General features: G+C 38.3%; 2 protein-coding genes across 2 annotated transcripts; both read left to right on the top strand.

Moving 5' to 3' along the window:
- Nucleotides 1-103: 103 nt before the first annotated feature.
- Nucleotides 104-5370, top strand: psmd10 (proteasome 26S subunit, non-ATPase 10). The gene is made up of 5 exons (XM_083980550.1): nucleotides 104-300; nucleotides 428-526; nucleotides 745-891; nucleotides 3721-3887; nucleotides 4460-5370. Exons 1-5 carry the CDS (start codon nucleotides 187-189, stop codon nucleotides 4611-4613), a joined length of 681 nt encoding a protein of 226 aa, XP_083836676.1. The 5' UTR covers nucleotides 104-186; the 3' UTR covers nucleotides 4614-5370.
- A 490-nt stretch (nucleotides 5371-5860) lies between these two features.
- xiap (X-linked inhibitor of apoptosis) lies at nucleotides 5861-11121 on the top strand. Its single transcript, XM_083980548.1, has 8 exons — nucleotides 5861-6019; nucleotides 7492-7772; nucleotides 7866-8445; nucleotides 8538-8637; nucleotides 8752-8830; nucleotides 9617-9656; nucleotides 10360-10542; nucleotides 10675-11121. Exons 2-8 carry the CDS (start codon nucleotides 7533-7535, stop codon nucleotides 10866-10868), a joined length of 1416 nt encoding a protein of 471 aa, XP_083836674.1. The 5' UTR covers nucleotides 5861-6019; nucleotides 7492-7532; the 3' UTR covers nucleotides 10869-11121.
- The last annotated feature ends 842 nt before the right edge of the window (nucleotides 11122-11963 follow it).

Below are 11963 nucleotides of genomic sequence, written 5' to 3' on the forward strand. Positions count from 1 at the left end.
ATTTAGTGTAAGACACTAACAGTATTTTAATTTGAAGGGGAAAAAATCGAGCCATGCGGAAGTAAAATTGATCGTTTCCTGAGTCATTCTGAGTTTGGTTCAAATCGGAAGCGAAACAACTCTAAAGCACTGAAACTCTTGGCTATTATCAGTTTAGTCTGGCACTTTGTTCCAGTACATTCAACAATGGAGGGTTCAGTATCTAATGTGGAGGTCTGTAATTTTGCCTACACGGGGCAGTTTGACAAATTAAAACAGTGTATTCTGTCAGATAAAACGCTTGCCTGCAAAACGGACCAGGTAAGTGCATGACCCAGCAAATCCCCGCGGCATTTGCTTGCATTATCCTGCCATTACTGAATTAATGGAAAATATCAACTGAATGCCAACTTTCACATTCTTAATTGTAGATTTTGTGTTATTTCAGGACCGCAGAACCGCCCTTCACTGGGCTTGTTCTGCTGGCCACACCAACATTGTGGAGTTTCTGCTCGACCTGGGAGTTGAAGTTAATCTGCAAGATGATGTAAATTACGCCTGTTTTTTGTCAACTGTATTTATATTTCTTCTGTATAAAACCAATTGTGATGTAGTAGTTTTGTCATTTAAAGTGATGGAGGGATGTCATATTAGACAGGTGTAACGTGTGGTGTAAGGTGTGACTTTGTTTTAATATATTACTCAAGATCTCAATATTATACAGCCTATTTTTTTGTGAAATTAACATGTATAATCACCTCCTAGGCTTCGTGGTCTCCTCTTCACATTGCTGCATCTGCAGGCAGAGAAGACATTGTGAGATCTCTAATATCCAAAGGAGCTCAGCTGAATTCGGTGAATCAGAATGGCTGCACTCCTCTGCACTATGCTGCCTCTAAAGACAGATATGAGGTAACTCTCCCACTTTGTGGTAATATTAGCTAATAGTTTAATCCACCACATGATGTCATTTGACTGTACTTCATGCTTGTGATCTAAAATGTATTCAAATTTGATTATAGTTTATTCTGATGCTTTATTTCCAGTATACAGATCAGTTTATTTCTGGATATATTTAGTAATTTCTTTCAATGGCAAAAAATTAATTTCAATACTATATTTTTTCAATAGTTACTTTACAAGCTTGTTAAGCACACTGTGATAGACAGATTAGTATAGAAAGATTTTTAATATGAATTGTTTTTCACTTAAATGCCCTCTACTTTTCTCATATTGAGGTTGAACGATAACTTTAATAATTAGTGTGCTCCAGGGTTTGTTATTAATTATTACTGTAATAGCTGTTGGTACTTTCATTGTATAACAATGAAGACTAGAGAATGCATTTCCTGAAGGAAATACGGGTGAATGCTGAAAGCTGGAGGCTGAATGATCTGAATAAATTGTTGAAACAATGCTGAATTAAGTGAAGAAATTGCTGAAGCAATCTTGAAAAGATGAAACAATATCTGAAGAGTTAAACTAAAACATGCAAGAAGGAGGCTGTATGAAACGGTTGGAAATTACTTGAATTGTTGTTGAAGATTAGTATGAAGAAATTGAAAGGTTGAAGTCTACTCGTAAACGGACAGCTTGAAAAGATGTTGAACCATTACTAATATAGATGAAACAATATCTGAAGAGTAAAAGTAGAACATGTAAGAAGGAGGCTGTATGAAATGCTTGGAAATTACTTGAATTGTTGAAGATTAGTATGAAGAAATTGAAAGGCTGAAGTCAAAGTCCTTCTAGGCACAATATAGAACGTCTCTGCTGAAGTCTACTCAAATATATTTAAAACTGACAGCTTTAAAACATTGTTGAACCATGACTAATATCCACCTTTTTCCGAATGTCAAAAACGTAAGCCGGTTTTGCTCTTCCGGTGGAATTTTATGTTTACGGTATTATACAGTAATTTTAGTTTATGGTTTCGGTAGTCGCGGTAAATGCACAGAATTTTTTTTCAGTGAAAATCTGTAAAACGCATTGATCATCATCACACCAGCTTTTAACGATAGATATCACACAAATTGACATCCGTTAGCCAGCGTTAATAGATCCATGCATTTACCGCAACAATGACAACGACTGAAAACCATGGAAACGTTCTCAACATTCTGTGCCATTTTTGACTCCCATTATAAATTTGAATTTTGTCCAAAATGATCATGAAATTTGAAAGGGTACTGATATGAAAAAGTTGAATTCAACGTGAATACTATGATGTTTTGTGAACGTTTTCAAAATTTAATGAAGTCTGTAGGTGAAAGTATGTTGAAGCAGCTGAAGTTCAAAGAAGCAGAAGATTTGAAGAGTTTGAAGACGGTTTCTATTCATTTCAATGGGGAAAAAATTCAATAAAGTTTGAATATTTTGAAAAGTGTGAATGATATGAAAAAGTTGAATGTACGCTATATTCTCCTGAAGAAGCTGAACTCTTTGATATATGAATTATTTGAAATTTAGTACAAACTATGAAGAAGTAGTTGAAGACCGAAAAAGGGAAGAAGTAGTAAGAATAATAAGTATAAAGATTTGAATAACAATAGTGTGAATGCTTTAAGCATTCAATTTCCACCTTCCTCCTTAGTAAGAAACAAGCATGGGGAACCAAACCATACCATAGAATCACCACAATGATGAGATTTACTTGCGGGCGAAAAAGCCACACAGAAAGTGAACTTTCTTGCTCATTTTTATAGACATTTGGCCATAATCATTGATTCGTCAGATGTGAATGAGTAGGGTATTATGTGTCGTGGAAATTTTTGCTGTTTGCTGTTGGTGAATAATGAAATAGAGACTTGGCCGGCCGACAAGCTTTTTATTTCCTTGCTAGGAAAGGTCAGTTCTAATCCAAGCGGTGATGGGTAAGAAAAGACAAAGACAATGGGGAGACATAAACATTTATACCTGAGGAACGCCCCCTCAGGTATATTCCACACCCCTTTGTCTGCTGCAGGGGTCAGCCCCCTACTCAGGATATCTTTTCACAGGTATTGGCACCGACATCCTGGAGTGTGATTAAGAGGTCTAATCAACGCAATTTAAAATACAAAAGGGTTTGAGTATATCATGAGGAAATGACAAACAAAAGAAGATCTGATACCTTGGAGGGAAAGCAGGGGGTGGGGACGTCACAAGTGATTAAAACAAAGGAATATTCAAATTTACCATTACATATGTCATTACTTATTTATACTGAGATGAAATATGTTTATATATATATATATATATATATATATATATATATATATATATATATATATAAAGTAATGGCAGTATGAGGAAAGTTTGTTAAACATCACCTAACTTTGTATTTTTTTAACTGCAGTTTTTTTTCCTTTTACTTTAAACATTATTTAGTTCACCTTTGGGACTTGCCCCTTACCACCAGGTAATAAATATAATGTTTTGAAAAAAGTCTGTGAAAGTACCCTGTAATCAACCTTTTGGCAACATGCAGAAAGTCACAAAAACACAGACATATGAATGGTAAAATGTACAGTATTTATCAGATGAAACACACACATTTTCATTATGGCATCTAAAATTATATTTCCATGTGAGATTAAAATAGACATTCCGTTTTAGTGCTGCTTGTTAACCAACGCAGGAACAGTGGCTTACCTTTCTAGGAACTGAGATTGTGCATTTCATGTGAATGGGACAGAGAAATCTAAAATAAGGATGCCTGTGAGTGACTGTAGAGTAAAGCACTTTTCACTCTCTTTGTAGATTGCCTTGCTGTTGTTGGAAAATGGAGCAGACCCCAATGCCACCGACAAGTTGCAGTCTACTCCTCTGCACAGAGCATCAGCCAAGGGCAACTACCGTCTCATCCAGCTGCTTCTCAAACAGAGTGCTTCTACAAACATCCAGGACTCACAGGGCAACACCCCACTGTAAGTGTGAATAAATAGTGGGGATGATTGTGGTATCCAAACAGGTATCGACTGATGATGGATTTTTAAAGGCTGATAGAATAAAGTTATAGTTTGGGACAGGAAATGGTTGATGGCCAGTTAATCAGCCAATAGCCCACAAAAAAAGACATTCTGAAAGAACAATCTTAGATTTTAATTGAAATTAGTCCATTTATATTAAAAGAAAAAAATATATAGTCTACACATTGGAGGACACTAATTAAACCTTGAGAGGACACTGATAGATTGTAAGGAAGCTATCTGTAAGTCATCTGACCATTAAACTTAGTTTGACACAAATCTAGAATGTGTCAAACTAAGTTTAACTAATGCTGCGTGTGCGTGTGCGTGCAGCGATAACACACACCACAGCGTCAGACACAGAGGAAGTTGTCGTTGGCATTGGGGAAGCTGACATTGGCCACTATCAGAGCCTAACTTCTGCATTAACGATAATTTATAAAATGTGCTATCAGTCTGAGAGTTTTACCTTCACCTTAATAAAAAAGCATTCTTGTACTTACAATTCTGCATGCATTGTTTGTCACCAGTCACTTGGCGTGTGATGAGGAGCGTGTGGAAGCGGCCAAGTTGTTGGTAGAACATGGAGCCAGCATCTACATTGAGAACAAAGAGGAGAAGACACCTCTCCAGATAGCCAAGGGTGGTCTAGGCAACTTACTTCGCCGGATCGTGGAGGGATGATGCACTGACTTACTGACCTACAAATCCTATTCCAGTTTGAATCCCCACCGTCGCCAAGTTACATAATGAGAATTCTCTGCCCTGTCAATCCTCATTGAGTGGACTGGTGTGACACATTCAGATGTGTAACATGTGGAAGATGAGGCAGCGTGAGCGAGAAAAATTGGACCGAACTGCATCAGTCCAACACCTCCTCAGCATTGGATTTAAAGCTATACAGACTTTAGATGTCTGATTAAAAAAACTCTTCTGCACTAAGCGCAGTCTAAAACTACAGCCTATTTTCTGTGAAGTCTGATTTGTTGCAAAAACAACTCAATAAAAATCAGTGGTCAGACTCTTAACATGGTATGTTTGGGATATATTTGTGCATTGGATCCAGCTGTTTGCTGTTTGTCATTTGACCTATTGTCAGATTTGTTTGAATGTTTGAGTGATGTTCATTCACTTATTGTTATTAGTGTGGTATTTGTGTTAATGCAGAGACAGTTGAATAGGAGCAGGCATTGAAACAGTTTAGGAAAATAGATTAATAAAAATGTAGGCCACTGTAAAATAAGTAGCAATAAGCTTTGATGCAGTGTTGGCTCTTCTACCCTGTTATATTAATGTTTGATGTGGTTACTAGTGCAACAAAGCTCACTTGGTGTATTCACAAGTCACAGCACAACTTAATGATAAATAAAATGAAAAAGAAAGTAAACTGTTGAACCTTAAAATGCGGGGCTTTATGAGTTTTATAGGGAATACCCCACCTACACCCCTCTAAAGGGATTTATTTTCATGACCTCATCGCAACCATACCACGGTTTTGTGTGGTTTGGTACAAGAAAGTACATTTACATATCTGTAATGCTTTAAAGGACTTTAACATTTGAACTATTTTAAAACAAGTCACAATTGTAAGCTTTTCCCATGAACCTGACCCTAGCCTCAATATAGTATTCAAAGGGAAAGGATGACAAGCATTAAAATGCAAGAATATTTGGTTTTAATGGAACAAGCCAAGGAGGTACATTCTGTTTAATAGATCTGAAATAAATGTGGACTAAAATACAATTGTTTCTTCATAAATGTAACGTTATTAAGTACAAGTGGCAAAATTGTAACTAGTCAAGTAAAAATATCTCAGAATCGTATTTACATAAGTAGTAATAATTCAACTATGGGTTTTTATTTTTATTGGGAAACCCCGGCCTAAAACTCAGCGGAATGTCTGATTTCGTGACGTCAAAATGGGTGGTCGGCGCACGAGCCGATGCGCTGCGCAGTTCTCCCTCGGTGTTCTCACTTCCTGAAACCGAGGTCACTTATAAACGGAGTTCTCGTTAATCATTGGTGTCTCCTGTAGGCGGTGTCCACGCCAAAGACTGACGAGAATTACAGACCGAGGAGCTGCTTGTAAGGTATTAAAGATAATTATCAAAGTTTTGCGACGATTGTAACTTTTTTTAAACGTAGAATATGTAAGCTAACCTAGCTAGCTAACATTTGTTGCTAGCGTGAGATGATATTTTTTGTCAATCCTACTATCTAACGTAACATTGCAGCTAACGAGCACTGATCAAAGTCTGTTGTTTCTGTTAAAAAAAAAACGCACTGAGCAAAGCCTGAACTCCTGTTGTGGCCATTAGTACGCCACGGAGCTGGTGCAGTGCGTGTCTGGTTAGCCAAGTGCTAGCTGTCAGATTAAAGCAGCAGTCCGTTTGCTTTCATCGACGTTCACCCACCACCAGACACCATGGGCTGTTCAGTCGCTATTGTCAAACTGAAAGCGTGACTGCGTTTCTCGAGGTTTCGGGGGCCAGTAAATACGTGGTTGGTGGGTTCCTGAGCTGTGACTCGTTATTGCATACCTTTGACGGCGTGTACGTCAAAACTTTTGCGAGGAGCAACTTGGACTGAATCCAGATCTTGGGAGTGTGTTTACAAAAGCCTCTCGTGTTACGTTACACAAAATGCACGAGTAGTTTAGTCACACTGTTTAGGTGCTGACGCGCAAGTTGTTCCAAAGATCACAAGCCTCTCTAATCAACACCGTTTAGGACAGCTAGATCGATAAATAGGTATTTATTTAGTGCTGATGTATGTAGGTTACAATGCCCTGTGCATAAAGACATATTATCTGGCGCTACTGATCTAATCTGTCAGAGGTCAGTTAAATTGATATTTAGCCTTACACACAAATAATTACATATTTAAGAATATTAGCTGTACCTATACTGGATGAGGAGGCAGCCCAGGCACTCAGATAAAGAGAAGACATTGTGCTTGACAGAAATACTTTAATGAGTAGTTAAAGTCACACCTTCTTGGAAAATATCTTTGAGGGAGTGTGACATGCTCTCCCATGAAGTGTTGCAACATAATTTGCACCAATATCACATCATGTACCTCTGCGTTTTAAACTATTGTGACATGTGTGTCCATTATACTTATCTCTTCTTTTAGTTCTACATCGTAAATATTGTATTGGTTTTTCAATATTAATATTTTGTTTTTGTAAATGAGTATAAGTTGCGTAACTGCCTCACATCTTTATGGTGTATTGGCATGGGATACACCCCACACACACACACACCACCATATTACGTGTACGGTGTACCTAGTTTGTAGACAATCCTGCCTCTCCTGTGCCCATCCCTCACATGGAATATTCAATGCCTACATGTGATTACTGACTGGGTGCTTCTCTTAAAGGCACAGTGGCCCTCTAGGAGCCTATTCTCAAAGTGCACTGTAGAAGTTTGCATTTCAAATAGTAGAGAAAAGGTAGCATAGTTATTTTCTGATATTGTTTGACCTATTAAACTTTGTTTTTAGACATTTGCTTGACTTCAAGATTTAAAGGCACTCTTTGTCTCTGTTTTTCCTGCAGACCTTCTGTCCATCAAGTGATCCCACTCTGCAGGTTCCATCATGTGTGCTCCTGGACAAGACAGCAATTTGGAAACGGATCATATGGCTGATTTTTCTTTGTTGAAGAGTCGCCTGGACTCATTCCGTGGCTCCAGCCTGGTCCAGCAGGTCCCAGCAGAAAGATTGGCTCGAGCCGGCTTTTATTTCACAGGCCAAGCCGACCGTGTCCGCTGTTACTGCTGTCAGACGACTGTGGAAAACTGGTGCACAGGTGACAGACCTGTAGAGAGGCATAAAGAGGTGATTATAATAGTATTGGAAACAAATGTAATTAACTTTTTTATTCTCCATTCTGTTCCCTAATAACTGAATCATGCAATCCCTCTGTCACAGGTTTCCCCATCATGCACGTTTCTCAACTGCATCTACCGCAACAGTTTTAACCCTAATTCTGATACCACACTGACTAATGGTTCAATCTACAACGAAGCAGCAGAGGACCTAGAGTTTCGTTTGAGAACAGGAGAGGTGGTTGATGAGTCCACCTACCCTATGGTCCCTCACATGAAGAGTGAGGAGGCCCGGCGTCAGACCTTTTCTTCTTGGCCGTCTTCTGCACCCGTGACACCCCGTGATCTGGCCCAAGCTGGCCTCTACTACTTGGGGGAGAGCGATCGGGTACAGTGTTTCTGCTGTGCTGGCATGCTGGCTGGCTGGGAAACAGGGGACACTGCCTGGGGAGAACATACCAAACATTTTCCCAACTGCTTCTTCATCCTTGGACACGATGTGGGCAACATACCGTTCCTGGGGGGCACAGAGGAGGAGGAGGAGGAGGACAGCAGCAGCAACAGCCAACACAGAAATGCTCACATCCCTATGGGCAGCTTTGAGGAGAGGCTTCATAGTTTTGCAGACGTCAGGCTTCCTGTTGACCATGAGAGGCTTGCCAGAGCTGGCTTCTACAGCATAGGTAGAGCAACACAAAAAGAATTTGAGTTACTAAGTTGGCTGGGTGGGGTTGATCATGGCCCTTATGAGGTCTAAATTGTGTGTATGTTTCAGGGACTGGAGACAAGGTGCTGTGTTTTCAATGTGGTGGAGGTTTGAAAGGCTGGCAGCCTGAGGAAGATCCTTGGGAAGAACATGCCAAACACTACCCTGGGTATATATTTACATATATATATATATATATATAAATACATTACATAGATTAACCAATGTAGTGGCAGTTTATGTTTTGTTTTGTTCTGTATTAATTCAGTTGCATGTTTTTCAGATGCAGCTTCCTATTGGCAGAAAAAGGACAAGAATTTGTCAACAGCATCCAGCTGCAAGGCCCACGACAAAATGGAGCTGTAAGTTTTCAGAGCATTTACCACTTTGCTTTTTATGTTTTGTGATTAAATAGCTAAGTTGCTGCTGAATTTGCAAAGTAAGCAGATTTTGTAAACCTGCATACATAATACTGAATTTCTTCAAAGTCTAAGGACAAAGGTAAATCTGGTGAACACCTGATATTCTGGCCAGTGATATGCTTATCTTTGTTACTAAATATGTGTTTACATGTGGCATAAGTGCATGATAAGTTATTGCTGTGTATACAAATGTCTAAATCCAAAATTTGGACAGAATTGAAGTAAAGAAAAACTCCCCAAAATAAACTGGGCAGAGATGTCACAATAAGGAGAGAATTAAAATACACCAGTCTTTGTTGAAAAAAAAAGAAAAAAGATTGGTCAGGTCGTCTTATAACAGCACCAGCTAAACGTAACTGGCATTTAGAGCAGCCCAATTATTGCAGTGCATGAAACACTTTTCTGTGGTTTTCTGCTCTAATCTGAGTTCTCTTAATAGGCTTTATACTTCTGTGCAGGCATGCAAAATCAGCCTGATGTATGTCTCTCAGACAGCTACACAGATGCACACATAAGTGACACATGACAATATTGTCATTTTGTCATTTCTAGTCAAAGTAAAAAAAAAAAAATAAAAAAAAAAACTTATTTTAAAAACAGTGCACTTACGCTGTTAAAGTGAAGTACTTTGGTTTGCCAAAAGTTTGAGTATGGGGAAATATCACAAACCACATGGGCCATATTTATAATTACACTCAAAATAACCATTTAACTGTTTGTTTCCAGGCTTCAAGTCACCAGAATGGATTTTCAGGAAATGTGAATGGTAAATATTTCAATATTTTATTTTGTCTACCCTTTTGATTAAAATTATGACTCTAAACATTTAAGAAAATCGCCACATTTGATGCAGTTTTTTTTCTACAATCTGAAAAATCATTATAATAGAAAATTCCAACTTCACTGTTTACACGGACGTGAAATAAAGTGATCAAATTAAAAAGTGCGTGTACGTGCGTCAAGCAATTAATCAGAATAAATTCACTGTGATATACGCAGTGATGTTTTTCTTTCCGTAAACAAACGCTAATGAAAGTTACAAATACACAGATCAGACATTACAGTATGACCACCTGCCTCATTATGTTCCTCACGTGTATCAGTGAGCCTTGGCCTTATCTGACAGATACTGACCACTGCAGACCGGGAACACCCAACAAGAGCTGCAGTTTTTGATGCTCTTTCCCTGTCGTCTAGCCATCACAGTTAGGCCCTTGTCAAACCGACTCCAATCCTTACGCTTTTCCATTTTTCCTGCTTCTAACGCCTCAAGGACATAAGAGGACATAATGTTCACTTGCTGCCTAATAAATCCCACCCACCAACAGGTGCCATGATGAAGTGTTATTCAGTGTTATTCACTTTACCTGATGTCAGTGGTCATAATGTTATGCCTGATTGGTGTAAATTTCTAATATACTAAAATAAAGAAGTTGTTGCACACACTGATGTTTCCTTCTTGTGTTCAGGGGTACTCCAGTCTGAGGTTGCTCAGACTGCTATTGGAATGGGTCTAGAGCCGTGTGTGGTGGAAAACACCATCTTGATGAAGATCAGAAGAACGGGCTTGGGCTACTCCAACGTGGAAGCACTTCTGGAGGATTGCTTGCACAACACACCAGAGAGTGTGACTGCCATGTCGGAGCAGCAAGGTACTTTACCCCATATACTGTGCCAACTTTCCACTACAAACAACAACTAATGTTGTCAGCTACATCAAATTGAACCTGAGCACAATTTACGAGCACATACATTCTCATCCTTTTTTTCCTTTCATCTTTCAGATGAGGACCCCCTGCAGAAACTAATGAAGCTACAGAGGGAAAAACAGTGTAAAATATGTATGGACAAAGATATTTGCATGGTCTTCATCCCATGTGGTCATCTGGTGGCGTGTGAGACATGTTCAAAGAAATTGGTCAAATGTCCAATCTGCTGCGGAGCCATATCACAGAAGCTCAAGACCTACATCTCTTAAGAAAACACAGACTCTTGCAATACTCAATGCTGCTTTCTCTCTTTGTAATATTGTAATTTAATATCAAAGGTAAATCACCTGTACTATGTTTAAGGACCATATTGTTTGTATGATAGTGTCACAATAAGATAATATTTTAAGACAATCACAGAGATGGTAAATGGATGTTAATACTGAGATGATATTGTAAATAACTAATGTTAATTTTCATTCATAGGTACTGATGCCTGTTAATAAACACTAAAAGACACTTCCCATTTTGCAACAATTTCTCACCAGAGGTGCCTTTCTCTAGGTTCATGTACTTGTGCCATGTGTTTTTTTTTTTGTTTGTTTTATTTTGGACATTTAGCACAATTGAATTGGAGATGGGATGTAATATTTCAGTACTTTCACGACATTGCCATACACTGTCTGGTGTGTATAATGTTTTAGACCCAGTTTTCTCAATGTTTGCTGCTCTGTGTGGACATTTATAATGGTAGATCAGTATATCCTTTTAGACTTTACTTTGTAATCAACAAAATCAGCTCTAGTTTAAGGACTGCGATTAATCAGTGTGGTGTGAAATTATTTTACCATTCCATCATGCAATCTGTTGTCATCAAGAGTGAATAAATTTGAATAATTGGAGTTGATGTGTTTTCTTTTTCTTTATTTTGACACTTTCAACTACAACTCATTTTTGAAATTAGCATCATGAATTTTCCTCAGGGCTTGTTCCAGTGTCAGCTGGAAACATTACTTTTTGTGCGGTAAGTTCAAGTTAGATTTGACTTTTAGAAGTGTAGATATTGCTTATCTATATTAACTCTGCATTAGAGATAAATGTATATGGATTCATTGGATCCCCACCTCATTTGCTATTTCACATTCTGCCTGAATGAAGCTATAGATCCACGTAATGGTAGTTGTGAGTTTTGTATAAAGAAAAAAAAAACTAATTTCTCAGTTCACTTTTTAAAATGGGAAGAAGATGAAGAAGATTTTTTTAAAAAAAATCATTATTATTATTTAGCTGGACGTTTTCCACAGCAGCGTGTGGGAGAAGATCAGGAGAGGACAGCACACAAAAAGCGACGGTCCTCGGCTGTA

This window comes from Trachurus trachurus (genome assembly GCF_905171665.1).
Source record: "Trachurus trachurus genome assembly, chromosome: 10".
Lineage (NCBI taxonomy): Eukaryota > Metazoa > Chordata > Actinopteri > Carangiformes > Carangidae > Trachurus > Trachurus trachurus.

What these genes read in the sequence shown, in the direction of transcription:
- psmd10 (XM_083980550.1), top strand. Translation starts at nt 187, where the DNA reads ATGGAGGGTTCAGTATCTAATGTGGAGGTCTGTAATTTTGCCTACACG. An exon ending in CCTCTAAAGACAGATATGAG is followed by an intron (nt 892 to 3,720) that starts GTAACTCTCCCA and finishes CTCTCTTTGTAG; the next exon opens with ATTGCCTTGCTGTTGTTGGA. An exon ending in TCACAGGGCAACACCCCACT is followed by an intron (nt 3,888 to 4,459) that starts GTAAGTGTGAAT and finishes GTTTGTCACCAG; the next exon opens with TCACTTGGCGTGTGATGAGG.
- xiap (XM_083980548.1), top strand. Translation starts at nt 7,533, where the DNA reads ATGTGTGCTCCTGGACAAGACAGCAATTTGGAAACGGATCATATGGCT. An exon ending in CATGCCAAACACTACCCTGG is followed by an intron (nt 8,638 to 8,751) that starts GTATATATTTAC and finishes CATGTTTTTCAG; the next exon opens with ATGCAGCTTCCTATTGGCAG. An exon ending in ATTTTCAGGAAATGTGAATG is followed by an intron (nt 9,657 to 10,359) that starts GTAAATATTTCA and finishes TCTTGTGTTCAG; the next exon opens with GGGTACTCCAGTCTGAGGTT.